Source organism: Vigna angularis, chromosome 6, assembly GCF_016808095.1.
Source record: "Vigna angularis cultivar LongXiaoDou No.4 chromosome 6, ASM1680809v1, whole genome shotgun sequence".
NCBI classification, from domain to species: domain Eukaryota; kingdom Viridiplantae; phylum Streptophyta; class Magnoliopsida; order Fabales; family Fabaceae; genus Vigna; species Vigna angularis.
In genome coordinates, this window is record NC_068975.1 from 9,967,101 (window position 1) to 9,983,286 (window position 16,186).

Below are 16,186 nucleotides of genomic sequence, written 5' to 3' on the forward strand. Positions count from 1 at the left end.
ATATTCCCAAATTAAATTAATTCAACAACTGAATTTTATTTTTTTATCTTTTCTGACTTTCCAAAATTGCACAAATACCCTAAAATTTCCTCTATCTGCACTTTAGCCCCTTTTGAGTTTCTGAAATTGCAAGAAAACCCCTCAATTGACCAGCTTTGACCAGAGGAGGACACACCGAATGGGAACTCGCCACGTGGCTGCCCTCTTCCTTCCCCAATTAGGGTTTCAGATTTGGGGAAAGGGCTTCCCCCTTTTGCCATCTGCGTGCCGTGAGGAAAAGAGGAAAGGCTCGAGAGTGTGGAGCTGCCACGGTGGTTGCAGTGGCGATTTCTTGTTCAAGGATAAAGTATGTCAGTTTGGCCCATTTGTATATTATTTTCTAAATAAAATCTGATTTTGGGCCTTGAATTGCCATTTGGACCTAATAAAACTTATATTCTCAACTGTACAAATAAACATTAGAACATCCAAGAATAATTTATGCGCTAAAACTCACTTTTTATTTCTCTTTATCTCCCAAACCCAATAATTCCAATCATCACAAATTCATTTAAAATAAACCATTTCAACATAATTATGCCATCAAAAATTTAAATCTTAAAGCATAAATGTGGGCATAAATATGCACTCATCACACCCCCACACTTATCCTTTTGCACTCCTGGGCAAAATTGATTAATTCCAAGACTTTGTTCTGAATCATATTATTTCATATTTGGATCAAAAGAATGAGCATCACCAGACATAGATCAATCATTTAGGCATTACTTTGTCATGGACATGCAAATGGAATCACTTTATTCTTCACACATGAGTTAACCTTTTTGAATTCCCAAGAAAATCAAATATGAAAGACAACACTCAAGTCAAAATGAATGTATTTCTTCCCAACTCTCTCAAGTGTTTTTCGCTTGTGTTTATACTCAAAATACCCATATAAGTAGACACCATTGATATTTAGCAAGACTCTAACATTCACACACTTCAGAAAACATGCAATTACTGATCATGCAGACTTTTTAAAGGTTGTATTGAGGCCAAGGCAAAGCTAAGAAGTTTTCTTGGGATTTCTGAGCTTTTGAAATTGACATAGAAAGAGTAATGATATTTGATTTCAAAAACAAATCTATTTCTTGCTCTTTTAAGGAAGATTTACTTTTCTTTCTTCTTCTTTTCCTTTTTTTTTTAAACTTCAAATTTTCATCTTCCTTTTTTCCCTCTTTATTGTTTTGTGGGTGAGATACTCACCCACACACTTATTCATCACTTTACTTCTAACATAATCCATTACGCCTTCTTCTTTCCTAAGGTAAGGAACATATGATTTTTCTTCTTTTTTCATTTGACAATGAGTGGGAACAAGAAAAAATAGGCTTAAGGCTCAAAGAGGGTTCCAATGGATTAATGTTAGGACAAGTTTATTTGGCCAAGTAGATAAAACAAGAAATGCCTCAATCATATTAAATCATGCATATTCTCCTTAATTGCACAACATATAATCAAGCTAACTATTAGAGTATCAACAAAACATGGGCAATTCACACAAGAAAAATAGGTATGGCACATGGTGGTCCATCCTTAACATTAAGTTCAAAACTCACATGGTTCAAATTTCTTTCACAAAAGATTTAATCAGGAAATTCTCAAGTTAACTCAATCAGCAAATCATAGAAGCACTTTACTCATATCAACATGACTCATTTTTTTTTCTCTTGAATTCATGATCATTCCAGTTACTGATTCAAACTCTCAAATCCAATGCAAATATTTATTCAAAACAAACAAAATAGGGAACAAAATTAATTGTTTCCCCACACCCCCACCCTTAAACTATGCATTGTCCTCAATGTATACCTTATATATAAAATGCAAAGAAAAAGTATGAGGGAACTTACCTCCTTCATGGTGGAAGGAATGTTAGAGTGGTCAAATTCACACCATCCATCGTCTTGTTCAGCATGTCTTGATTTTCATTAAATATCCGCAGACGATGGCCATTAACCTTGAAGATTCTATCAGAAGATTCTTCCTTGATCTCCACTGCTCCATAGGGAAACACTTGTGTTACAATGAATTGACCTTCCCATTTGGAGCGTAATTTACCACTCATAGGCCCTACCCTGGACTTGTACAATAACACCTTTTGACCTATGTTGAAATCCTTTTTGGTCATAAGCTTTTGATCATGGAATTTCTTGGTTTTCTCTTTGTAAAACTTGGAGTTTTCATAGGCTATGAGCCTAATCTCCTCTAGTTCTTGCAGTTGGAGCTTTCTCTCTTTCCCTGCTCCTTCCATGTCCAAGTTACAAGCCTTCACAACCCAATAGGCTCGGTGTTGAATCTCCACAGGTAGATGGCAAGCTTTTCCAAATACAACCCTGAAAGGTGACATACCTATTGGTGCTTTGTAGGCCGTCCGATGTGCCCAAAGTGCATCATCCAATCTTGCGGCCCAATGCTTCCTATTTGGCTTCACTAGCTTTTGCAATATCTTTTTGATCTCTCTGTTAGAGACCTCAGCTTGTCCATTAGTTTGGGGGTGATATGGTGTAGCAATGCGATGTGTCACCCCATACTTTTTCAACATATTCTCTAACAGCTTATTGCAAAAGTGGGTCCCCTGATCACTAACGATGGCTCATGGTATTCCAAACCTACAGAAAATGTTAGATCTGACAAAACTCATAACAACTCGAGCATCATTAGTCCTTGTAGCTATGGCTTCCACCCATTTGGAAATATAGTCTACAACAAGAAAAATATAAGAAAACCCAAAAGAAGGAAAAGGACCCATGAAGTCAATACCCCAAATATCAAATACCTCACAATATAGCATGGGTTGTTGAGGCATCTCTTCCCTCCTAGTGATGGATCTAGCTGCCCTCTGACATTGCTCACAATTTTCATATATCCTCCGTGCATCTTTAAAGATGGTAGGCCAATATAATCCACAATCCAACACCTTCCTACCTGTCCTTTGCGTGCCATAGTGTCCTCCAAAAGGTGATGAATGACAAAATTCAAGCACATAAGGTATCTCTATGTCAGGAACACACCTCCTTACAACTTGGTCACTACCAATGCGCCATAAGAATGGTTCATCCCAAACATAGTACTTCGCCTCACTTTTCAGTTTGGCTTTCTCAGATTTGGAGAAAGATGGAGGAATAGCTGGAACAGCCAAATAGTTAACAATGTCAGCAAACCAAGGTTCAGGATACATACCTTTTACAGAAGTTAATGCTAGCAAGACTTCATCAGGCAAGTCATCCTGAATAGGAATTTCATCATCTTCTTTTTCAATCCTACTAAGATGGTCTGCTACTAGATTATGGGCTCCAATTCTGTCCCGAATCTCAATGTCAAACTCTTGGAGCAGTAGCATCCATCTGATCAACCTTGGTTTGGAATCTGCTTTCTTTAGAAGGAATTTCAATGCAGCATGATCTGTATAAAAAATTACGTTGGATCCAAGTATGTATGATCTAAATTTATCCAAGGCAAATACAACAGCTAGTAATTCCTTCTCAGTTGTGGTATAGTTTGCCTGTGTAGTGTCCAATGTCCTGGAAGCATAGTATATCACATTTGGTAGCTTCCCATTTCTTTGTGCAAGTACCGCTCCTACTGCAAAGTTTGATGCATCACACATCAACTCGAATAGCAATGTCTAATCAGGTGGTTGGATGATGAGAGTGGTAGTGAGTGCCTTTTTCAAGGAATCAAAAGCGGCTTTGCACTTCCCTCCAAAGTCAAATGGTACATCCTTCTGAAGTAAGTTGGAGAGAGGATTAGCTATCTTGCTAAAGTCCTGTATAAACCTCCTGTAAAACCCTGCATGACCAAGAAAAGATCGAACCTCTCATACAGAAGAGGGGTAAGGCAATTGTGAAACATCAATTTTAGCAGGATCTACAGATATACCATTCCTGGAGACAACATGACCCAAAACTATACCTTGTTCCACCATAAAATGACATATTTCAAAATTAAAAACAAGGTTAGTTTCCTCACATCTCTGCAAAACTCTTGCAAGATTAGCCAAACAATTATCAAAAGATGAACCATACACACTAAAATCATCCATGAAAACCTCAATACAATGCTCCAATAAGTCTGTAAAAATACTCATCATACATCGCTGAAATGTACTAGGAGCATTGCATAAACCAAATGGCATTTTCCGATAAACATATGTACCAAAAGGACAAGTGAAGGTAGTCTTATGTTGGTCCTCCGGGGCTATACAAATTTAAAAATACCCAGAGAATCCATCTAGAAAACAGTAATGTGACTTACCTGCCAAACGGTCTAGCATCTGATCCATGAATAGCAAAGGAAAGTGGTCCTTTCTAGTGACTTGGTTCAATCTCCTATAGTTAATACAAACCCTTTAGCTATTCTGAATACGAGTAGGAATCAATTCCTCCTTCTCGTTTTTAACCACTGTGATTCCAGATTTCTTGGGAACCACATGTACAGGGCTCACCCAAGTGTTGTCAGAAATGGGATATATAATACCTTCTTGTAGAAACTTGGTTACCTCTTTCTTGACAACCTCCATCAGTTCAGGATTCAGTCTTCTTTGAGGTTGTCTCACTGGTTTAGCATCCTCCTCCAAAAGTATTCTGTCCATACAAAATGAAGGGCTAATACCAGGAATATCTGCCAAAGTCCAGCCTATTGCTTTCTTGTGGTCTTTGATAACCTATAATAGTTGTTTTTCCTGCTCATCAGTAAGCAATGCAGATATAATAACATGGAGTTTCCCATCCCTCTCAAGATAAGCATATTTCAAATGGGATGGTAAAGGTTTCAACTCCAAAACGGGTGGTTGTACCACAGATGGCAGGATTTTACTACCTAAGGTAATCTCAGCCACCTCAACATCACACTCGGACGCCACAGAGGTATCATCTATTGACACTGCATCCTCAATATCACCTGTTTTACAATTTTCTTCGTCGTCCAAAATCAGGCACGACATGTTTGAAAAAGAAAAGTCCAAAGATGGAGAAAAAGTTGAAAAAATGTCCAAGAAACTAACAGAAAAATTATTTACAATTTCACTTAATAAATCAATACAAAACAGAGAATGTTCTTCAATTGGGTGCTTCATGGCTTCCAATACATTAAAATGCACCTTCTCATCATCTATCTCCATGGTCAGTGTTCTTGCATGCACATCTATCTTGGTTCGTGCTGTCATCATGAAAGGTCTTCCCAAGATAATAGTTGATGACTTGATTCCATCTTCATCCTTCATATCCAAGATGTAGAAATCGGCAGGAAAAATTAGCTTGTCTACTCGGACAAGGACATCCTTAAGCACACCTGCAGGGTTAACTATGCTACGGTTGGCAAGTTGAATGACCACACCAGTAGTCTTAAGAGGTCCCAAAGATAGAGAAGTAAACACTGATAAAGGCATTACATTAATGGAAGCCCCTAAATCTAGCATGGCATTGTCAAACTTTAAATTTCCAATAGTACAAGGAACAGAAAACATACTTGGATCTTTGCATTTTTGTGGTAGTTCAATGTGTTTCTTAACCAAGCTTGACACATTTCTTCCCAAATTCACAATCTCATTATCCCTAATATGCCTTTTATTTGTGCAAAGTACTTTAAAAAACTTGTCGTACTTGGGGATTTGTTTAACAACATCAAGCAAAGGAATGTTAATCTCTACCTTCTTGAAAGTATTTAAAATCTCTTGGTCTAATTCCTCCATTTTTTTGTTTCTCGGTTTTAACTGATTTGGATATGGAGGAGGTGGAGAATAAGATGAAGAAGAATTTGTAGAAGAGTTAGAAGATACTAACCTGGATTTTTCAATGGTAGATTCAGGTGATGGCTCACTTGATCCTCCATTGTCATCAATTTGTGCTTCTTCTTTCTCTTTATCTTCATCCTCTAGGGCTCCTTCAGGGCATTCTACCTGCTTACCCGTTCTTAAAGTAATAGCATTTACATTTGTGCTTCTTCTTTCTCTTTATCTTCATCACTGTTTGTGCAGGTAGTTTATTTGATTCCTTAGCCTCTAACTTATCCACCCTTTGAGTCAAGTCTGCAATTGATTTCTTTATTTCTGAATTTTGCTCAACTATTGTTTTCACGAAATCTTGCATTGACATTTCAGGCTGAGATTGCTGCCTTTGTTGAGGTGGAACATAAGGTTGTCTGTTTTGTTGATATCTATTGGAGGACGAATCATGATAATTCTGGTATGGTCTATTTCCTTCAATCATGTTTGCAGCAAAAGCTTGAGATGGGTTTTCCATAGTGGTCTCCACCAAGCTAGGACATTCATCAGTATAATGGTTAGTTGAAATGCAAATTCCACACTTCTTAACAATTTGTGGAGTTGAGGTTTTAAACAAACTTGCAATCTCGTCGAGTCTGCTTTCTAGCTTATTCAATCTTTCATCTATCCTCTTTCCATCAACTGCACCATTATCAATTTCATGCACTCCCTTCAACAAAGTCATTGAATTTTCTCTTGTGCCATACTGTTGATTGTCTACTGCCTTCCGTTCTATTAGATCTATACCATCTTCTGGTGACCTGTCTAAGAAAGATCCTCTGCTTGTAGCATCTGCCCATGACCTATCAGTAGGACTTAAGCCTTCATAAAAGCTTAGAATAAAATCTTCCATTTGGAGTTGAGGGCATGAAGAACATAGTTTCTTGAATCTTTCCCAATATTCACTAAGATTCTCTCTATCTCTCTGTCTTATATCTTGAATTTCTCTACGGATAGCTGATAATCTGGATGCAGGAAAATACTTCTCAAGAAAGAGTCTTTCAATAGTTTCCCAATTTGTAATCTTTGCAAAGAGATAATACCACCAATCTTGAGCTGCGCCTTGAAGAGTAAAAGGAAAAGCTCTCATTTTAAGGCTCTCTATTGTGATCCTGGGAGATCTAAAGTTTTCACAAAACATGTGAAATTGTCTCAAGTGCTTGTGTGGATTCTCCCTTGATAACCCATTTAACTTTGGTAAGGCATTTAACAGGTCAGGTCTCAGCTCCCACTCCTCATTAGGATATTCAATGTTACTTTGGATAGCTGTATTGTGGGAGGTGGCTATTTGTCTGATGGTTCTTTGTGCCATATTGTTTGGGTTAGGATCAGGTAAAGGATTGGATGATATGTTTGTGATTGGAGATAATGAAGGTGGAATGACTTCAGATGTAGGAAGTGTTCCCTCAGTAAAACACCCAAATTTCAATCTTCTCCGCAGCTTACGCAAATTCCTTTCAACTTCCGGGTTAATTTGATAAAATTCTCCCAGGTTAGCTTTGGTCATGCACTACGTAATCTGCTGGAAGTTGTTCCTTTGTTACTTCTCTTTTTCTTTTGTTCTTGCTTTAGATAAAGATTTCAAATAAGAGATAAGAGAGACTTGTTGGGTCCACTCCCAGGAAAGAGAGGTGCGTCACAATGGACAACTTAAGTACCAAGTCTTTCCTAGCCAGAGTGTATTCAAACTAGCCTCAAGTATTTCTCAAGAAAAATTCTTAATAAAAACAAGAACAAAGATTTTTTTTCTAAACCAAGAATGACTAAAGACTATAAAATAACTCAAATTATATTAAATGTATGTGCGTTAAAAAAATAAAGGTAAAAATAAAAAAAATAAAAAAAATAAAAGAAAAATCAAAATAAGAATCAAAATATTTAAGATACTAACCGTATTCCCCAGCAACAGCGCCAAATTTGATAAGCTGTCGTTGAAGCTATCAAATTAATACTACTTTTCAAGGCAACTTCAGTATTGCCAAGTAGTATTCAAGAAAATAGACAGGGTTGAAGTAACCCTGAGTCGTCTCCCAATGAACACAGAATTGCTTTTGAATATCTGTGACTCTTACGAATGCTATGCAATGCTTATGAATAAAAGTAATGGTTGAAGAGTGTTTAAAGAATAAATAAGAAACTTAAAAACAATTGCGATGAAATAGGCTAATTCCACTGCTTTTCCAAGATAGATTCATCATCGGTTATTCATGGATAATTGTTCAATTGATTGTTGTTTAAGTTTCAAATTAATTAAAGTACATTCTTAATTAATTTGAGGGCGATCATGCATTTAACCAAAGTAAATTCTCAATCAAATGCAAAACCTTTCTAGATTATTCACAATAAATTCAACCAAAGTACATTCTCAATCAAATTCTATTGTGTTTAATCATGTCTATTCTTAAATCTCCTAACCAAATTAAAAGCTAATCAATCAAAGTAAATTCTCAATTCATTATAGTTGAAATTATTACTAATCAATCAAAGTACATTCTCAATTGATAGTAAAAACCATTTAATCATATGAAAGTTCCTAAATTAAATCAAAGTAGATTCTCAATTTAAACCTAGAAACCCTAAAACTCATATAATCAATATGCATGTAGATTCAAACATATTATGATGAAAAAAATCTTTGCTTTTAACAAGATAGAGAGATGAAAGACATAGAGAGAACAACTTAAATCAATAACCAAAGTAAACAATTGCATTAACTCAATCTAACCTCAGAATCCATAATGGAATTACAGCAGAATAGCCCTAGATGCTTAGCTTTCCATGAATGGAGTAGAATACAAGATGAAAGAAAAATGAGAAGAGTATGAGATAATGAATGAATGAAGTGAAGTCCCCTAGGTCTCTTTATATAGGCTTGATTGGGCTTGGACTCTCAATATTCAGTTGATAGAATCTTTTATCTTATATCTTTCAAATAACTAAAAGATTTAAATAATTATAACAATATTTGGAAGATATTTTCTGTTAATATTCCCAAATTAAATTAATTCAACAACTGAATTTTATTTTTTTATCTTTTCTAACTTTCCAAAATTGCACAAATACCCTAAAATTTCCTCTATCTACACTTTAGCCCCTTTTGAGTTTCTAAAATTGCAAGAAAACCCCTCAGTTGAGCAGCTTTGACCAGAGGAGGACACACCCAATGGGAGCTCGCCACGTGGCTGCCCTCTTCCTTCCCCAATTAGGGTTTCAGATTTGGGAAAGGGCTTCCCCCTTTTGCCGTCTGCGTGCCGTGGGGAAAAGAGGAGAGGCTCGAGATTTTGGAGCTGCCACGGTGGTTGCAGTGGCGATTTCTTGTTTTGGGTTTTGCTGTGTGATTTTTTTGAGTGCAGATGGTTGGTGCGTGTTCGATGGTGGAGAGCAACAGTTTCGCGGTTGCAGGTCCGGTGATGGTCTGATGCGTGGAGGCTTCGACCTATGGTGGCTCTGCTTGCGGCGCATGGTTGCGAGAATGGAGAAGATGAAGATGACGGTGGCTGTGGAAGAAGCTTGCGTCAATGGAGGAAAGGCGCTGTGGTGGCGTCGCCGTTAATGGCGCGATGAAGGTGGATGTTGCGGCGTGGCAGCGGTGTGCGTTTAAGCGTGGATGAGAAGATGAAGATGGTTGTGCGATGGTGGGGAACTTCTTAATAAAGGAGTGCGCGGCGGCTTCACGGCAGCATGGAGATGGTGGCGCGATTTGGTTTCGAGAAGGGAGAAGATGAACGGAGGTCGCGGCGTGGTGGTGACGGCGGCATGGCAGTGGCGTTGGGCTTGCGGCGACGGCACGACAGTGGCTGTCCGGTGACGGAGCGGCGCGACAGGAAGGTGGTGGCGGCTAAGGTTCTATTGGAGAAGGTGGAAGATGATGCTCATGGGTTAGGGCTGAGGTGGCGAAACCTGATTGGCTCACTGATTAGTGCAAGGATGAGTGATGTGGCATTATCTGGATGGTTTGATATGTGAGTGGTGGACTGCCACGTGGCATGACCTGGTGAAGTTTGGCTTAGGAGGGGTATGGGTAGAGAAATTTAGGAGGTGTAGTAGAAAAGGCTAAGTGTTTGGGCTTGGTTGTTGGCCTGTTTCAGAAATAGGAGTGTATGTAGGAATTTTAGGAGGTGCAAGGATAAAGTATGTCAGTTTGGCCCATTTGTATATTATTTTCCAAATAAAATCTGATTTTGGGCCTTGAATTGCCATTTGGACTTAATAAAACTTATATTCTCAGCTGCGCAAATAAACATTAGAACATCCAAGAATAATTTATGCGCTAAAACTCACTTTTTTTGTCTCTTTATTTCCCAAACCCAACCATTCCAATCATCACAAATTCATTTAAAATCAACCATTTCAACATAATTATCCCATCAAAAATTTAAATCTTAAAGCATAAATGTGGACATAAATATGCACTCATCAGCAGCGCTTCAAGAGTACATCTTCTATACCAGAGGACACAATTAGACAAATAAGGCAGAAGTGAACAACTTATCTTCTGCAAAGATGGAGCTAGGAACACTTATATTTGTTGTTGAACATTACTTAGGTTTAGTTTAAGTTTATATTTTGATAGTTTTGGTATTGAATTATTTTTTAGATTAAGTAAAACTTTCTTTAGTTGAAACGCATATATATATATATATATATATATATATATATATATATATATATATATATATATATATATATATATGTATATATTGTAGTATACTGTTATGGGATAATTTTCTCTTTTTTAGGTGTGGTTTTATTGTAAAAATAATTTTTTTTAAATAAAAACCTAGTAGATGTCTGTTAATGCCATGTCCGACGTCTATCAGTGCACAAACAGACGTCCAATGAGTTACAGTGGACAAAACGTTCCAGGATCTATAGACGTCAAATATGGATACATCTGACGTCTATGTAGACGTCTGGTATACCCATATCCGATGTTTATATAGACTTCCGGTATATCTGATAACAGTTGAAAAACTGTTATTTTCATGCTTAAATTTGATACTAAAAGCAACCTTTAACACTTAGAAACTAGCTTGAAATCATGTTTTTGGTCATATTTTCAGAAATAAGAGAGCTGGATAGGTTTATGCTTGATTTCAGTGTTTTATGCAAGTTTTAAGGTGAATTTGGTGGAAGAAGTGAGGAAGAACAGAAAGGGAATCAGTAAAGACATCAAAAAGTGCAAAAGGAGAAGCCGCAACCACCGTTAGCTCCGCTGAGGGGTGAAATGGCCACTGAGGGGAAGAATCGAGATCGCGCACTTACCGTTGAGCTGTAGTTTACCGCTGAGCGGCACTATTTTGGGCTTGGGCCTAATTTTCTGTATTTTACGAATAGTATATAAGCTTTAGGTTTTCCTAGGGTTTGTATCTTTGGCTGGGACGAAGCAAACACTCTCTTTTCCACCCCTTTGATGGAAGATCTTGGATGCTCAGGCTACCTCTCTACCTTTCTAGGGTTTTATCTTTCATTCTTTCATTATTATTCATCTAGATTCACCATGAATATGGTGAACTAAACCTTGTATTGTTGTTGGGGGATCAATGTAATCTTGTGAAACTCTCATATATGGAATTTGTGTTTAAACATCTTATTTGAGATACATGCTTTCTTTCATCATTAGTTAGGGTTTTTCCTCTTTGCTCAAAGCATGCATTGTTTAACTCATTCGATGTCATGATTATTGATTTTGTCGATATGGGAACGTACGGGGAAGTCTAGATCCGGGGAATTTCTCCCAATAGTATATTGGTTGCCTTTAAGCTCCTGCACTTCAAAACTAATTACTAGGAATGCTAGGAATTGTATGAACTCGTAATTAAGGATAGGCCTTCTTGACAAGGTGATTTAGAGAGTGGCATTAACATTGATGAAAAGATTGTTGAATTCCTAAAGTATATGAGAGTGGATAAGATGAAATTGATAACCCCAACAACATACTCATCCATATAATCCATTACGTGTTTGTTTTATTCTTTTTGCCATTGATCAAATTCATGCATACATGTTTAATTACTGTCTTTTGCATTTAAATCTACAATCAATCGTTCACAAGTCTTAAATAATCAACGAATCAAATAAATAACTAGGCCGTGAGTCCTTTGGGAGAACGATACTTGGTCTTACCGAGTTTATTACTTGATACGATTCGGTCACACTTGCCGAGGGTAAAACAAGTTTGTGGCGCCGTTTTCGGTGTTCATAAATTTGTCATCAATATCCACATTCGACGTCTACATAGACGTCTGGTATATCCAGTCGGACGTCTATATAGACGTCGGGCATCCCCAGTCCAACGTCTTATTAACGTCACCCACAAAGATGTCGAATCTGGATCGGACGTTAAAAGGCCAAAATAACATACGTCTAAAGCCCTTTCTGCACTAGTGAATGATATTAATAATTTTTAAAATATAACTTTTAAAAGTTTGATAAAAATATAAATGTTATTGTATGAATTAAAATTAAAATTACATGTATTAAAATTATTAATATAAAAGAATATAAATTATTTTCATAGTACAAATACTATTGTTTTATTGATTAGAGTATTAGTAAAGTATCCTAAAATATTGATATATGAACACAAATTAAAATGTACTATATTTAAAAGCTAAAATAAATTTCATTATTTTTTTAAAAAACTAAAATGAAAATTTTTATATGTAATTTAAATTAAAAATAAATTGCTAGTAACATGTACATGAATGTGTAAGCTAAAATGAATTTTTGTTTATGTAATTTAAATTAAAAATAAAATTGCGAGTAACATTTATATGAATGTGTAGATGTGAACTGTGTAAGCATGAGAAAGAACCAGTGTAAAAAGCTTCAAGTTTTAATTTTTTAGTGTAGGTTGTATTTCTTTAAGAGAAATTGGAAGAAAATAAATACATCTATTTATCTTCCATTTATCTATACTCATATCTTATAAGTATGTCTCGTACTTAATTTTTATTTTAAAAAAAATTAGCTCGTTTATTTTTAAAAACTTAATATTTATAAGAGATTTATGGATGAAAGGGTATTTGAAAATGTTCAATATAGTAAACATTATGTATGTGATTAATCTCCCTTGTGTTAAATATATACATAGGGTCTTCTATTTATAATAAAAGAAATATGAGACTAAGCCCAAAATATAAATAAGAAATAATAACAAATTACCTAAAGATAAAATATAAATATAAAATAAAGATAATATATCTAACACTTCCCTCACGTTAGTGCATATAAATCATATGTATCAAGCTTGTTACTAATATAATCCATAAAAAATGAGTGAAAATATATGCTTCTACACTCTAGTGACACCAAATTGCTAATGATTTGCAAAATGATATAGAAGACAAAATACCAACCCAAAAGACTCCCACTACGCAACAAATTTGGGAGGTTCCTCTATGTAAATCTCTTCTTGCAAATTGTCGTTGTTGAATGCATTGTTGACATCTAGTGGATAAAGAGGTCATTGTTGGAGAGTTACCACAGGTATAAATAAACTAACAAAAGCCATCTTTTCAATGAGAGAAAAAACATATACGGACGAGTCAAACACAATGGTGACAAAAGGGAGGTTGGAAGAGACAGTAGTGGAAGAAGCCATGGATGAATAGGAGAGAGAAACCATAAAAGTCCAAAATTCTCCAATCAAAGCACCTGAAAAAGGAAAAGAAAGAGCAACCTCGATGCTCTGAATTGCTACTATGCATGCCACCATGCACAATAGAAAAAGGGGCAAATCTACAACTTCAAAAGGCGTTGAGAGTGTGTAGAAGCTCCAATGAAGGCGTCATTGACGATATGGTGATCACTTGGCCAAGACGATCAAAACCATGTGATCGTCGGTCGAAACTAAAACTCTAGTAGTGGTTGCAGTAAATGACAATGGTAGACGATGACATTGCCGCCGATAGTAGCGAGTGTAGTGGAAGAGGCAACAAAATTTTTTTCCTCAAAAGGCTTTAGATACCATGTTGAATATATATAGTGAAAACTATCTATGATATTTATCTCTCTTGTGTTGAATATACACATACGATCCTCTATTCATAATAGAAGAAATATGGGCTAAGCACAAAATATAAATAAGAAATAATAATAAACTAACTAAAGATAAAAGATAAATATAAAATAAATATAATATATCTAAGACTCTTATCAAGCTAGTGTATACAAATCGTATGAACCAAGCTTGTTACTAATATAATCCATAAAAACTTAGCGAAAATATTTGATTTTGCACTCGAGTGACACCAAATTGCTAATGATTTCCAAGACGACATAGAAAACGAAATATCAACCCAAAGACTCCCCCTAAGCAACAAATCTAGGAGGTTACTCTATGTAAATCTCTTCTTGCAAATCGCCGTTGATGAATGCATTCTTGAGATCTAGTGGATAAAGAGGTCATTGTTGGAGAGCCATCATGGCTATAAATAAACTAACAAAAGCGATCTTTTCCATGGGAGAAAAGGCATATACATATGGGTCGAACGCAATGGTGACAAGAGATAGGTCAGAACATACGATAGTGGAAGAAGTTATGGATGAACCGGAGAGAGAAACCTTAAAAATTTAAGATTCTCCACTCAAGGCACCTGAAAAAGGAAAAAGAAGAGAAACCTCCATGCTTTGAATTGCAACTATACATGCCACCATGCACAATGAAAGAAAGGAGCAAATCTACAACTTCAAAAGGCGCTAAGAGCGCATAGGAGCTCCAATGAAGGCGTCATTGACGACATGGTGATTGCTTGGCCGAGACGATCGAAACCATGTGATCGTCAGTCGAAAGTAAAACTCTGGTAGTGATTGCAGTAAACGACGACGATAGAAGATGGTACCGCCACTAACAGTGGCGACTATAGTGGTAGAGACAACAAAAGTTTCTTCCTTAAAAGGACCTTAGCTCTAAATATCATGTTGAATATAGTAAAAAATAGGTTTAATCCTTTTCGACATCCCTATTTATGTACGAATGTCTCAATTGGGTCCTCGTTTTTTAAAGTGTATCAAAATGGTCCCTAATTTTGAAAATTGATATCAATTGAGTCCTTTCCGTTAAGTTGGCTGGACGGCGTTAAAAAAATTGATGAGTGGATGCTGAGATGACGAACGAACGCTCGTCCACCAGCGAACGAACGCTCGTCCACCAGCGAACGAACGCTCGTCCACTAGAGAACGAACGCTCGTCGACCTCTTACTGCTGGACGACCGTTCGTTCCACACTGGACGACCGTTCGTTCCACACTGGACGACCGTTCGTTCCACACTGGACGACCGTTCGTTCGGTGGTCGACGAGCGTTCGTTCGCTGATGGACGAGCGTTCGTTCGCTGGTGGACGAGCGTTCGTTCGTCATCTCAGTATCCACTCATCAATTTTTTTAACGCCGTCCATCCAACTTAACGGAAAGGACTCAATTGATATCAATTTTCAAAATTAGGGACCATTTTGATACACTTTAGAAAACGAGGACCCAATTGAGACATTCGTACATAAATAGGGATGTCGAAAAGGATTAAACCTAAAAAATATGCATGAAATTAATCTCCCTTGTGTTGAATATATACATTAAAAAATATGAACTGAACCCAAAATACAAATAAGAAATAACAATAAACTAACTAAAAATATAAAATAAATATAAAATAAAAATAATATACCTATAAGACAGGTGGATTAAAAAAAAGAAAAACTAAAATAGTTACTTCTATAGGATAAGAGGGAAATTCTAAGACTAAACTTTTTAATATCATGTTTGTCAAATAACACAATTAATATAATAGTTAAAATTACATTAAAAAGTAATCAGTAAGTGTATGCAACCTTTATGAAATACCTTCCTATTTACAAAACGGTTCACTTTAATAAATAAAAATTAAAAAAAATATACAAATGAATTAACATCACTTCTCTCAATAAAACTCAAAAAATAAAAAATAACATTATCAAAATAAAACAAAATAATTTTTAATTTCTTAATAATAAAATAATAATAAATATTTAGCTCTAATATCATGCCTAATCACAATATTCCTAGATAAAGGAAGTTTTGATTTTTGTCAAAATTATATTCAAGATCTCAAATTTAGTTTAAAAGAAACAAACAAACCACATAAATAGAAGAGTGAATCACGTAGATTAAAGAACCATAAAAATAAGAACTAAACATGGTCAAGGTACTAATTAGTTCTCTAATCCAGCACACGACCTATGGTAATATATATTTTCTAAAAGTTAAATTTAAGTTTAAAATGAAATTCAACGTTTTTAACCTATTAAAGTAATCGACTATTTTGAGAACACTAGTGCAAAAAAAACGTATAACGTCACGCGTTCAACGTCGTAGCACTAAACATGCAACGTTAAAAATGAC

The 16,186-nt window shown here is 35.9% G+C and overlaps 1 protein-coding gene and 1 pseudogene across 1 annotated transcript; both read right to left on the reverse strand.

Moving 5' to 3' along the window:
• Window positions 1-1,900: 1,900 nt before the first annotated feature.
• Window positions 1,901-2,587, reverse strand: LOC128197488 (uncharacterized). The gene has a single exon (XM_052879544.1). It carries the CDS (start codon window positions 2,585-2,587, stop codon window positions 1,901-1,903), a length of 687 nt encoding a protein of 228 aa, XP_052735504.1.
• A 51-nt stretch (window positions 2,588-2,638) lies between these two features.
• LOC128197489 (uncharacterized) overlaps window positions 2,639-16,186 on the reverse strand; it is a 130,473-nt pseudogene continuing 116,925 nt past the window's right edge.